The sequence below is a fragment of the Plutella xylostella genome, chromosome 22, assembly GCF_932276165.1.
Source record: "Plutella xylostella chromosome 22, ilPluXylo3.1, whole genome shotgun sequence".
Taxonomy (NCBI): domain Eukaryota; kingdom Metazoa; phylum Arthropoda; class Insecta; order Lepidoptera; family Plutellidae; genus Plutella; species Plutella xylostella.
The window spans coordinates 4,113,061-4,125,959 of NC_064002.1; the positions used below are offsets into that span (position 1 = coordinate 4,113,061).

A 12,899-nucleotide genomic window follows, 5' to 3' on the forward strand; every position below is an offset into this window, starting at 1 on the left:
GTTTTAGATTCCTGACTTTTCAATACATGGTACCTAATATACAATAACCAAATATGCTACAAACGTGCCGTTCCCTTTTCTCTTGATAGCCTTGTGTGCTTGCTAGTGAGACAGGAACAGTCATAGAGTCGTACGGTGACGAGACATTATGCCATGTTTTGAGATCATGTCAGGTCTTCTAAGAACGGGCCACCATTTTAAAGTAGGGTACAATACATTGTAAATGTCTGTTCAAGGAGAAATAAATAAATGATTATCCGCTGGATAAAACAAAATATCAAGTTGTTGTTTTATTTGCAATTCATAATAATTATAAGTTCTTTTGCCTAATTATACTGAAGTTATGACGTCATATTTATGTTATTGGAGGGTTTTATGAAGCCAAAAATAATTGATTAGAGTACCCACCTCGGTTTCTTTAATAATACCTACAGTTGACGTTAATGAAAAATATAAATTTAAAGCATAATATTTAGAGAAGTAGGTAAGTACCTACATGATGCAGAGTGCACTTGCAGGTACTTACCTACTTCTCTAAATAAAAAATGTATATTTATAATATCTCATAATAACAAGTAACAACATTGACATTGCGTCGTAACTCGTAAATAAATTACGAGTAACTTCCCTGTGGACCCATTAATAAACAATTTAACACTTTCACAATTAATCTATTAATTGTTCGAAGACCTTTCCATCAGATATAATTATTTACTAAGTGTCAGGTACAGTCAGTCAAAAGACTATACAAGTATACACATTTAACTATTATGCTGCCAAGTACAAGTAGCTTATCTACCACATTTACCTGTACAATAATTAATAGGTACTTACCCGAATAATAGTGACGCAGGAGGTCATTCTCAACAATAAAATAAACAAGTCTTGCCCATGGTCGTCTTCGATAGTCCCTGGGAGAGGCTCTATAGGGATCTTTTTACCTGTGGTATTAGCCAGCTACTTAAATAAATTGTACTTTCAGTAAAATGTCCTATACCTATGCAAAAGATACGTACGGTACAGATCCCATTCACATATCATCGGTAACGAACCAGTAACGAACACAAGGCATAGCTAGTTTCTGTCACCAACTATCTAAGAAGAAGACGTAGGTATGAATCAAACTTTTGTAATTTATTGGCGCATAAAATACATTTCACTGCTAGTACATCGACCACAGTTAGTAATGGAATTAGCAAATCAAATCCATTAGCCATTAGGGTCATTTTAAAAGCATCGAGTTACGCGAATGTATGTTCATTTTCTGGTTAACCGTCACAGTCCACGCCCTGAAAATATCACCGTAAATTATAGTGGCATTCCCGTCTCCATAAGATTGGATTCAATCCAATTCTTCACCTGAATTTCTGCGACATTAAAATGAATAAAATAAATAAATCTGGAGCTAATATAAAACGAAAAAAACTCGAGGTAATATCGAAACCAACGAGAACTGTTTTAAAACTATATGGTGTTGGGGTTTTCGAGGTACAGTTCGATAAGAGTGGTAAATTGGTAAGAGGGGTATCCTCTTTGGGAATATTTTGCATAATATTTTGGATCGGCACGTTCTATTTCAGCGCTATATACGCCTGCGTAAAAGACCATACGATACTCCGAGCCTACTATGAAACTAAATTAAAACATTACGGTGACGCCTACGAAAGAATCACATCTATGATGTTTTTCAAAACGACCTTATTCAAGGTAGCATGGCACATAAACGGAAACGTATCCTTTATTCAAGCTATACTGGACATTGACAAAGCTCTAGAAAGCCATGGCGTTAAGGCTGACTATAAGCACAAAAAGACGTTTATTTTAACACTTGCACAGTTGATCCCTGTGTTTCTTCGCGGGCTCACAATATGTGCAACTCTATGGGCGATTGATGCAGTGATCCCATACGACAGAGTATACCAACTGGTACTTACCGACAGCGTGGCGCTTATGGTCACTACTTTCTACTGCCACTATCTAAATCTCCTGACGGACCGATATAAACAGATCAATGAAATCTTGACTAGCGTGAAAGAAGAAGCTATGGCTAAAGTGCACATCGATGCTGGGATTCCGATTATATCTGAAAATGGCTACTTAAAGCTGGAAAATACCAGGAAGGCAGACGGTTGCGAACGAATTCGATTATCATGTAAAGTTCACAGCATGCTGTACAAATCTACGGTTGCCGTAAATGAAGTATTTGGCATGATTCTTATGCTGACGTTACTGTTGCCACTAAGTTACATAATACTGAATATGTTTTACTTTATGGAGGCGACTTCAGCTGGCTTAACCCACGATATCAAAAGATACATGAACTTCTTGCTCTACATAGCCTGGGCAGTGGTGTACAACGTATTGGCGATCTTCTTGAATGTCTACTTCAGTGAGTCAACCGTCGCAGAGGTACCTACATTGGTTTATAAACAAATACTAAGTGCTAAACGTAACTAGGGTACTTAAGTACTAAGATAGTTTACAATATTTATATTATTCTCTCTTATTTATTACAGGCGAAAAAGGCCAGTATCATAGTCCATGATATATTAAACTCTGGAGTTAGATCACAAGTTAAGGAAGAGGTAAGTATGCAGAGTATGCTAAACAACTTAACTACCTATTTCAATAATTTATTTTCAAATAGAAGCCGTAAATCAAGATCTGTGCCCAGTATTATTATAGTAATATTGTTCATAAACCAAGTGGAATTTCACCAGTGGGGAAAGGCAACCCCCGATCGAGAGGAAATACAATTTAACCCATCTATGACCCATGTGTAATACCCCGATTACACCTACCGAGTAGAGTGCCGAGACAGTATCCTCCGAGCACTACTTCTAGCCAATCAACGAGTGCTCGGCCGAGAATGCTGTCTCGCCTCTCCATTCCGTAAATGTAATCAGTGTATTACATCCATAGCTCAGGCTGATTCCCTCTCACTCGCAGGCTAAGCAGTTGTCCCTGCAGCTGCTGCACCAGACGCCCGCGTTCACGGCCTGGGGGCTCATCACACTCGACTACGCTCTCATTCTGGAGGTAAGAAGTTACAAGAATGCTCACTTACTCACCCGCTTGTCGCTGTATATTGATATTTATAATCACGAGCCGTATCGCCGTTTTTGAATGAATAGGTAATCCTATGAGTTTTAAAACTATTAGGCCTATAAGGAATAGATAGGTACCTAAAGACTTTTTTATATCTTTATTTAAGCGTACCTAATAGACTTATATGTAATTTGTTGTTGCAGGGCGGCCGCTACATAACCACATTTTTGGGGTTGCTCTTACAATTTGCAACGGCTGAAAATTAAACATTAATGAACCGACATAAGTAATTAATATGATAGTTTTAAATGCATTGGCTACTTAATTTAATTTTAATTAATGATCTATTTATTAGGAATAATTAGTGATGAAATAAAAATTGTGCCTGTCACATAATGCTGGAATTTTAACACTGATATATTTTACCAAAACCAAAATCATATTATTGTTGTACAATGTCTGCGTCTCACTGTACAACGGTGTACGCGTGGGCCACAGTTATTGGTGCTTTTAATGGAATTAGCAATACAAACCCATTAGGGACGTTTAAAAAGCTTCACGTTACGCGATTGTACTTACACATTCCGGGAAACCGTCGCAGTTTTGATCCACGCCCTGAAAATATCACCCATTCATTCACATCGTTCACGCTGGATATTTGAAACAAATAATTTATTAAATAATAATCCTAAATATTATCAAACGAAATAAAAACACGTAAGTAATGATCATGATCATGCCTAAAACTAAAAAATCTACTCCCAAAAAAGTGATAACAAAAATACCTGAGATAATATCGAAACAAACGGTGTTAGTTTTACAACTAATCGGCATTAGTGTTTTCGAAGTGTATTACGATAAAAGTAACAAATTAGCTAAACGAGTATCCTACTTGGGAATATTTGGCAGCTTATTTTGGTTGGGATCGTTTGGCTTCAGCGCGATACATGCATGCGTAAACGACCACACGATACTACGAGCCTACTATGACACCAAATTAAAAAATTACGGCGACGCCTATGAAAGAATTACATCTTTATTGTACTCCGAAACTGTCATACTCAAGGTAGCATTGCAAGTTAGTTCTTGTTTGCCCTTTACGCAATATATAGTCGACATCGACAAAACTCTGGCAAGCCGTGGTGTGAAGGTAGACTATCAGCACAAAAAGACGTTTTTTATAACAACTTTACAATTGATCCCCGTGGTACTTCGAGCGCTCACAATATGTGCAACTCTATGGGCGATTGATGCAGTGATTCCAGTAGACAGAATATTTCAGCTGACTCTTACCGATGGAGTGTCGCTTATGGCTACGACTTTCTACTGCCACTACCTCTATCTACTGATGGATCGATATAAACATATCAACGAAATCTTGAGTGGCGTGAAAGAAGAAGTTACTAGTAAAGTTCGAATCGACGCTGCTACGATTATACTGGAAAACGACAACTTTAATCTTGAAAATGCCAGGAGGACAGAGGACAATTGCGAGCGAATTCGATTATCATCTAAAGTTCATAGCATGTTGTTCAAAGCTACGGCCACCGTGAATGAAGTATTCGGCATGATACTTTTGGTGACATCACTGTTGCCACTAAGTTATATAATACTAAATATGTTTTACTTCATGGAAGCGACCTCAGCTGGTTTGGCCCAAGACGTGAAGAGATATGTGAATTTCTTACTCTACATAGCCTGGGCGGTGCTCTACAACGTATTGGTGATCTTCATGAATGTCTACTTCAGTGAGTCTACCGTTTCAGAGGTATATATTAGGCTTTTGTATTCCTGTTTCTTACTAGGTACTTACAGATTAATAATTTATTTTCCCTCCTTTAGAAAAGATGGTCTATATACTGCTTTTATAGCCTATTGCGTAGCATCAGCAATCGCTATGTGCTCAAATGTGTCTGTGCTTGTATGGAAGTAGACAGTAGTCATGTTTAAATTGCTAATAATTTTTTTTTTCATTTATTACAGGCGAAAAAGACGAATATTATTGTTCATGATATATTAAATTCTGAAGTTAGTTCACAAGTTAAGAAAGAGGTTAGTAGCTCTTAGCCTAATTTTAAGCCTAATCCTAATACTGTATATTCTTAGTGGGGATGTGTATGTATCACCTAAGGAATTGGCGATATTCCAGTTCCCCACAAAATCCTTTTTTCCCATATCATATTATAACATGAATGGAATGGACCACCTGAGTTGAGGCTTAGTATGTTACATTTGCAACACTATGTACTTATACAGTTTCGTAGTTTGTAATTTTATTGAAATTCTACTCTAATTTCCTCCTTTCATCTTCCTATGTCCTCATACTGGCAGGCCCGCCAGTTGTCCCTGCAGCTGTTGCACCAGACGCCCGCGTTCACGGCCTGGGGGCTCATCACACTCGACTACGCTCTCATTCTGGAGGTACGGTGACCTACGAGCTACGAGCTTCATTACGCGTCTCCATATTTGATTGAAAAATAAATAATGGAATTTTAAAGGTGAAGTGTAAGGCCAACTAGCGCCGTCAATTGAAAAAAACCGGCCAAGTTGGACACGCGCACTGAGGGGTTCCGTACAAGTCAACTTACCTGGGATAGTTTTCTTTTTAATTTTATCATATGCATTACATCCGTGAATTTTTGCATATTTTTTGGACCAGCCATTTAGCCAGCAGAGTGGGAGACACGTGAGCACACACACGCACTCACGCCTTGTACTCCCTTGCGGGGTAGGCAGAGGTGCATTGCTGCACCCACTTTTCGCCAGAGTGTTTTGTTAGTCCCAATGTAATAGGGGGCGGGCCTATTGCCATTTTACGGGCACATCCAAGACCCGAAAACAAATATCTGTGTTTAAACAAATATCTGCCCCAGCCGGGAATCGAACCCGGGACCATCGGCTCAGTAGTCAGGGCCACTAACCACTACGCCATTCGGTCGTCTACACGTGAGCCTAACAAAAAATAGAACTTTGAAGTTAATATTTGATAAACCTATCACTGAATCAATAAATGGTTTGAGTATACCTACCATACCATAATATTTTTTAAAGACTTATTTAACAACACCCGTTTCTGAGAAAAAGGGTGGTGACATCAGACAGACAGACAGACAGACGGACAACAAAGTGATCCTATTTTTTTTTCCTTTTGAGGTACGAAACCCTAGATAGATCACTTTGGGAGAGGCCCAGCTGGTCTGACAGTTGACTACTATAGGATGATGATGATGATGATAATCTGCCAATAACCAGTACCTTGACTGTAAAATTCAATTAGCGGTGCTAGTTGGCCTTACATTTCATCTTACTTCTACTTCACTCTCGACACAGATAATTATAGTATGTATTTTATCAATTGTTACAGAGCGGCCGCTACATAACAACATTTCTGGGATTGCTGTTACAATATGCAACATCTCAAAATGAAAATGTTAAATAAAATATTCAGTATGTATGAAGATGTGTAGGTATATGCATGGACTATGAAACAAATTATCAGTTTGTTATTATCATAATATACACTATGGTTACAATCACATCACGTCCGTCGAGCCGAATAATTACAAAAAATAAATTCAAAACATAAGTGGAAGGTACAAGAAAATTTAACCGTGGTCCTTCGCTTAGTTGTTAGGTTACTGCACCTATTGACCGTCTTTGCAGGAAGGTTATTTAAAAATGCTTTATAATTAATGAACATTCTAAAGTTTTATAATACCTATATGAAATAAAAATAAAAAAGTAACTTAATTATAAAATTGTGATCTAATAAAAGAATTCAACGCGTCAAGGCAAACATAAAGTTCTACAATCTATATGATCAAATTTATTCATCAAAACTATATTGCATACCCGATTTGTATTGTGATTTATATGGTACAGTAACAATAACTACTCTACATATTATATTATGTACTCACGAGCGAGCCACATGCACAATACAACTTAGGGTACACATCAATACATACAATTTTGATGTGCAGTATTAGAATCCACAGTCTAAAGAATGAGAGTTCTATCCGTTACGCCATCACGACTCTAATTGTACTTTAATTGTTTACTACGTTGACCAGAATTGAGTTATTCATACATGTAAAGACTATCATTAGAACGAAAACTTAATATCATACATTATATCAGTTAATATGGTCAGGGGCGTATTTAAAGATTGTGCGCCCTGGGCTCCTGTAGTTTTCCGCCCCATCAAGGAATGAAAGAAAACAAAAAGAGCAGTCAGTGTATAGTACCTATCGACCTACATATGTATAAGAACATTGTGGTGATAGATTTGCATAGATAATGATATCTTCCGAATAAAGAAAAAGATTTTTCTGGATAAACAAGTACATTTTAGAACGTGTAGAAATAAACTTTGGCGACTGAGTTAGGCAATTTTTTCTTTAGGTTTCCTTAAAAAATAAAGAGGCGGAAAACAAAAAGACTATTCCACCAGTTCAAAAAAGAACAAAGGCCGGCTTTCATACTAAAAAAATCCAGCACTGCTCGTCACCAAAATACCTCCGAGTGACCCTCACGTACAAAACCCACTGCCAAAACACCAAGAATAAAGTTAGCTCCCGAAACAAACTTCTGCGACGGCTTTCTTCTACCAGCTGGGGCGCCTCTCCGCAAGTTCTACGAACAAGTACTCTAAGGCTCTCTGCCTCTCAAAAGACAAAAGTCTTCAACCAGTGCGTCCTACCAGTGATGACGTATGGTGCAGAGACGTGGACACTGACGGTAGGACTGGTCCACCGATTTAAAGGCGCTCAGCGTGCTATGGAGAGAGCTATGCTTGGGGTTTCTCTGATGGATCGTATCAGAAATGAGGTTATCTGTCAGAGGACTAAGGTTACCGATATAGCTGTCAAAATATGCAAGCTGAAGTGGTAGTGGGCTGGTCATATCTGCCGAAGAACCGATAACCGTTGGGGTAGACGAGTTCTCGAGTGGAGACCACGAACAGGCAAACGCAGCGTGGGACGCCCTCCTGCCCGCTGGACTGACGACCTTAGGCGGGTAGAGCCGGTAGTGGTTGGATGAGGAAGGCCGAGGACCGAGTGTTGTGGCGCTCCTTGGGAGAGGCCTATGTCCAGCAGTGGATGATTATTGGCCGATGATGATATGGGCAAGGTCCGCGCATGCTAGAGAAGTAGATTTTGCTCTTAACGACACAGTTCGTATAGTAACGGGATGCCTCAAACGGACACCGCTCTACAAGGTCTACTCTTTTTTTTATAGAAACTTTGTTGGTCACGTGACTTTTTACTAGGGTTTTTTTTTTTCGCGAAATTCCAAATTCTGATTTTAGTTTCGGGCTTAGATATAACATGCTGCACATGTAGGTTTCGGCTTAGTATACCAATTTTGCAACACCTGTAAATCGGTTGCGAGCAGAGGTAGGCTGCTGCAAGGACAATCTTTGCAAGTGGGGCTATACCGTTGGTACCAACCTACCTATGCGACCGTGGTACCGCCCCCCTGACTATGGAGCATGTACTCCTGCCCCCTGTGCCCTTCCACCTGCACTCGGGAAGACTTACTCCAGGCCAACCAGAATGCTATCAAAGTTGTTTCGTTTTGGTCTGGACAAATTTAAAAATTCGCATGTTCACTGACACGAAAGAAGAAGTCTAGAGTACCTACCGACCTACATATGTATAGGAACATCGTGGTGATAGATTTGCGTACATTATAATGATATCTTCCGAAGAAAAAAAAGATTTTTCTGATAGACGAGTACATTTTAGAACGTTTAGAAATAAACTTGTGCAGGGCGGGCGACTGAGTTAGGCAAAAAAAAAACTTTAGATTTCCTTCAAGAAAATACCTACCAAGGCGGAAAAAAATAGACTATTCCACCGGTTCAGAAAAGAACAAAGGCGGCTTTCATACTTTAAATAATATTTCTTAAGATATGAAATCAACATTTGGAAAGATGGCGCAGGGCCGTTCTAGGCTTACGTCCTAAAATATTGTTCTGTACTTTTTTAATCATCCAACCTACCGGCCGCCCCTGGGCCGCCCTTCGTCGCCTGCCGCCCCGGGCTGTAGCCCTTTTAGCCCTAGGGTAAATACGCCCCTGAATATGGTACTCACAGAGTTCATTGGGGAGTGATGAACTTGATTCTGCCGGGTGGTAGACGGTAGGGTACCTAGTACGTTCACCTAATCAAGCCTCACACTTGGTGATTATTTTGAAAGATTAGTTGGACCAGAAACATGTCAATGACATTACTACAGGGGGGAATTATATCAGTGAACTACTCGAATCATCACTCAGGTCATTGGACAGTCAGCAAAAGAGACAAATATGGAAGTATTCCCCTCAAGTAAAACACTTTCATTTCAACTGATGGCGGGTGATAGGCGGACATAAAAATGTATGTATTGATAAAATATTCCTTGATTCATCTATTTTCAATAGGTACCTGACATAGGTAGGTACTAGTGAACTTTTATTAAGGGAGCCACTGTGAAATCACGGAAAAAGACGCAGCTGTCCATATATTATTAATAATATAATCATTTATTCTATTTGTGTAGAGTAGATACTTAACTATGGTAAAGAACAGCTGTTATTTTTCACGATTTCAACAGCCACAACTAGGTACAGCCAGAAATGAAACAGGATCAGTATGTATGCTATGAACACTGACCTGCGTACGGGAAGTTCAAGGATAAACGCCACCCCGTATAGGTAATTTGTAGAGTTATATTTGTAAATTGTTTCATTAATATTTTTATAATAAAAGGACTTGCCCTTCAGCGACCATTTGTTTAATTAATTAAGTGATTGCCGCCATCGCTTTCTTTTCCATTTATTTAAGTAGTCATTGTGGCGAAGCAAGCACAAGCGGCAAAATGCTCGCGCGATTTAAAAAAAATACAAAAGAAAAAAGCGAGCAAAATGTTGTGGAAGCGGTGTCCATGTCTGCGACAGTGTTTATCAACGCCTGGGGAAGTTGCGTGCTCTACCGACGATGCCTGCTCGGGCGTGTCACGAGGCACTTCAGCACTATAGGGTTCCTAGTTTGGATACTTCGATTAGTGACGTTCTTCTACTTGACCTACATAGTATTCAAAGAAGACCAGAGTATAGTGCGCTCATTCGTCACAACCAAGCTGCATCACTACGGTGACCACTACGAAAGCATCACAGCCATTGTCTTCATCACGTATCTGTTTTGGAAGCTGCCCTTCGACCTCAACGGAGCCACCGAATACTACCAAATCCTGGTGGATATTGACGAAGAATTAAAAACATTAGGCGAGGAAGCCGACTACGTGACGCAAGGACGTTGCTCTCTGTTCCTGATGATACTGCAAGTCGTAGTCTCTTTTCTTCACGCAACGTCGACGTACGGCACTCTGTGCTTCATCGATGAGCACGTTCCGCTTCCCAAAGTGTTCACACTGACGTTCATCGACACGTGTTCCCTGCTGCTGACGGCGACGTATTGCAACTACGTATCCATGGTCACCAGGCGGTACCGCCGCGTCAACCAAATACTCAGCGAAATCATAGAACTGGAATCCCTACACGACAAAGTCTACGTTCTGAATCAGAATTTTGTGGAAGAAAATGGTGCTAGGTGCCTGCTGAAGTCGAGGGACAATCAGCTAAGGGCGACTGTGAGGAAGTGCGCAGATATACACAGCAAGCTGTATAAGGCGACTCAGATGGCGAACCAGAAATTCGGCCCGGCACTCGTGTTTATATTCATCTTGCCTCTCACTTACATCATTTTGAACTTGTTCTATTTTGTCGAAGCCACGTCACAGGGGCTACTTTTTCGCGACTTGAAGCGATATTTGAGCTTCGTAATGTACATATCTTGGGCGGTGGTTCACAATTGGCTGGTGATTTACCTGAGTGTTCGTTTCAGTGAAGACACTGTTCTAGAGGTGCGTATAAAAAAAATGATGAGCATAAATTTCGTAGTAAGTAATAATAATTTGTAGTTTTCTCTAATTAAACTTAACTTCTTTCAGGCCAACAAGACGTCAGTTATTGTACACGATTTATTAAATTTGGAAATGAATTCGGAAATAAGGGAAGAAGTAAGTTGTATCCATGTTTTTGTAATGAAATTAAGTAACCCTGTTTTCCATAAAAAAATATTTACCTATGTTCGCTGTTGTTTTGAACACAAAAAAGATATTTTAGACATTGATCATTATAAATGGTTTAAGTAAATGAGAAAATCTAACAAATTACTTGACTATAATAGCAATATACCGAAAATCTAGTTAAAACACAAGTTTCCTCAACCAAAATACATCTCAGACCCTTATATAACATTTGCCAGGCCATGCTGCTATCAATGCAGTTATTGCATCAGGTCCCGCGGTTCACCGCCAACGGGCTATTCAACCTTGACTACCCGCTGCTGGTAGAGGTAAGTAAACTATGCCTTTTACTATTTAATGTTCCTATCACTCAAGGATAGGGTTTAAAAATATTTGTGTTTACTGTTTTATTTTATACTAGCTGTTCCCGCGCGCTTCGCTTCGCCTTAAAAAGTTTTCCCGTGGGAATCCCGGATAAAAAGTAGCCTATGTTCTTTCCCAGGGTCTAGACCGTATGTATACCAAATTTCATTCAAATCCGTTCAGTAGTTTTGGCGTGAAAGAGTAACAGACAGACAGACAGACAGACAGACAGACACAGTTACTTTCGCATTTATAATATTATATAGTTATATAGTTAGGATTAGGATTCTAACATAAGTTAAAAAGCCCCGATACTTTTAATTTTTTTTAATGTCATATGAGTACCTAGTAACCTTCGTAGCTAAAAGAAAAAATCTTTTGATAAGTATGGGACAACCTAATTTCTTGTATGCTTTCAGTTGTTTCATTCTGTTCGTAAACTGTGGTTCCATGATGAGGGTTAGCACAAAACAATATTTTCATACAATATTTTGTTTCAGGGATCACGATTTGTGACTACGTTCATGGGACTACTATTACAATTTGCTACGTAAAACATATACAGTAAAGTACTTTATGTTGTTGTACTATACATAATTATGTGCAGTACACAAGGTGCAATTTAATGAGTGAAATTTTCGAAGGCAGGTCAATATCCCCGTCAATCCGTAATGGCGAAAAAAATTACATAAATATATTTATTACAAAAAAAGGTATTGGACCATCAGATATTTTATTCATTTCCATGTCTATTGAAAATTTGGTATTAGAACTGAAACACTGGTATTAGAGAAGTCCACTTAGAAAATTACACCCTTAATAACCATTACTTGTATTGTATTCGTTTAAGTAAAGGCAGTTGAGATATTTACAATTTAATAGCATAAAATTATATTTATTACTTAGTTAACGGGTTTTCTTTTTGTCACGCACCATGTACAATTTAGTCATATCCATTAGGAAATTGGTATTTATTACAGTATGTACCTTATACAGTAAGCGATATAGTAATTATACAATTTACCTATCATTATAGTGCATAAAATTACCACCCCTGCATTAGTAGAACCTAGTAGTAGTATAGCTTCATTTTCAGTTTTCTTCAATGCACAATTGCACAGTCTCAATACAATGTATCGGCTGATCCCCGGGACCTGCAGTGCTTATATAAGTAAAGAGAGACAGCAGCATTACAATACTGTTATCCATCTAAGTACGTAAATATTATTCTCCTCAAATCCTAAGCATAAAAAACCATAATTTTCCAACATCAACAACACGTAGACGGAAGACTGAAAATTGCGGAAACTAAAACTTTTCTGCCATTCGTTTCGTAACAGCCTGACTGTCGGTTTGCGTCGCCGCATGTAAAGTCCATCGCAGATTGGATAATTGCGTCGCTTCCTAGAGCCGAG

General features: G+C 38.9%; 3 protein-coding genes across 3 annotated transcripts; all 3 read left to right on the forward strand.

The window, feature by feature from the left end:
* Positions 1-517: 517 nt before the first annotated feature.
* LOC119690444 lies at positions 518-2,457 on the forward strand. The gene has a single exon (XM_048629093.1). The coding sequence runs from the start codon at positions 1,381-1,383 to the stop codon at positions 2,455-2,457; it is 1,077 nt and encodes a 358-aa protein (XP_048485050.1). The 5' UTR covers positions 518-1,380.
* Positions 2,458-3,111: 654 nt separating this feature from the next.
* Positions 3,112-5,478, forward strand: LOC105394890 (putative gustatory receptor 28b). The gene is made up of 3 exons (XM_048629094.1): positions 3,112-4,816; positions 5,032-5,100; positions 5,380-5,478. The coding sequence occupies exons 1-3, from the start codon at positions 3,773-3,775 to the stop codon at positions 5,476-5,478; spliced, it is 1,212 nt and encodes a 403-aa protein (XP_048485051.1). The 5' UTR covers positions 3,112-3,772.
* A 3,684-nt stretch (positions 5,479-9,162) lies between these two features.
* LOC105394886 (putative gustatory receptor 28b) lies at positions 9,163-12,516 on the forward strand. The gene is made up of 4 exons (XM_011566808.3): positions 9,163-10,956; positions 11,044-11,112; positions 11,361-11,450; positions 11,985-12,516. Exons 1-4 carry the CDS (start codon positions 9,913-9,915, stop codon positions 12,036-12,038), a joined length of 1,257 nt encoding a protein of 418 aa, XP_011565110.3. The 5' UTR covers positions 9,163-9,912; the 3' UTR covers positions 12,039-12,516.
* Positions 12,517-12,899: the final 383 nt, after the last annotated feature.

Excerpts from the sequence above, each read along its gene's own strand:
- LOC105394886 (XM_011566808.3), top strand. The coding sequence starts at position 9,913 with ATGCTCGCGCGATTTAAAAAAAATACAAAAGAAAAAAGCGAGCAAAAT. Across the intron at positions 11,113-11,360 it reads ATTCGGAAATAAGGGAAGAA|GCCATGCTGCTATCAATGCA; the intron begins GTAAGTTGTATC and ends AACATTTGCCAG. Across the intron at positions 11,451-11,984 it reads ACTACCCGCTGCTGGTAGAG|GGATCACGATTTGTGACTAC; the intron begins GTAAGTAAACTA and ends ATTTTGTTTCAG.
- LOC105394890 (XM_048629094.1), top strand. The coding sequence starts at position 3,773 with ATGATCATGATCATGCCTAAAACTAAAAAATCTACTCCCAAAAAAGTG. Across the intron at positions 4,817-5,031 it reads GTGAGTCTACCGTTTCAGAG|GCGAAAAAGACGAATATTAT; the intron begins GTATATATTAGG and ends CATTTATTACAG. Across the intron at positions 5,101-5,379 it reads GTTCACAAGTTAAGAAAGAG|GCCCGCCAGTTGTCCCTGCA; the intron begins GTTAGTAGCTCT and ends TCATACTGGCAG.
- LOC119690444 (XM_048629093.1), top strand. The coding sequence starts at position 1,381 with ATGAATAAAATAAATAAATCTGGAGCTAATATAAAACGAAAAAAACTC.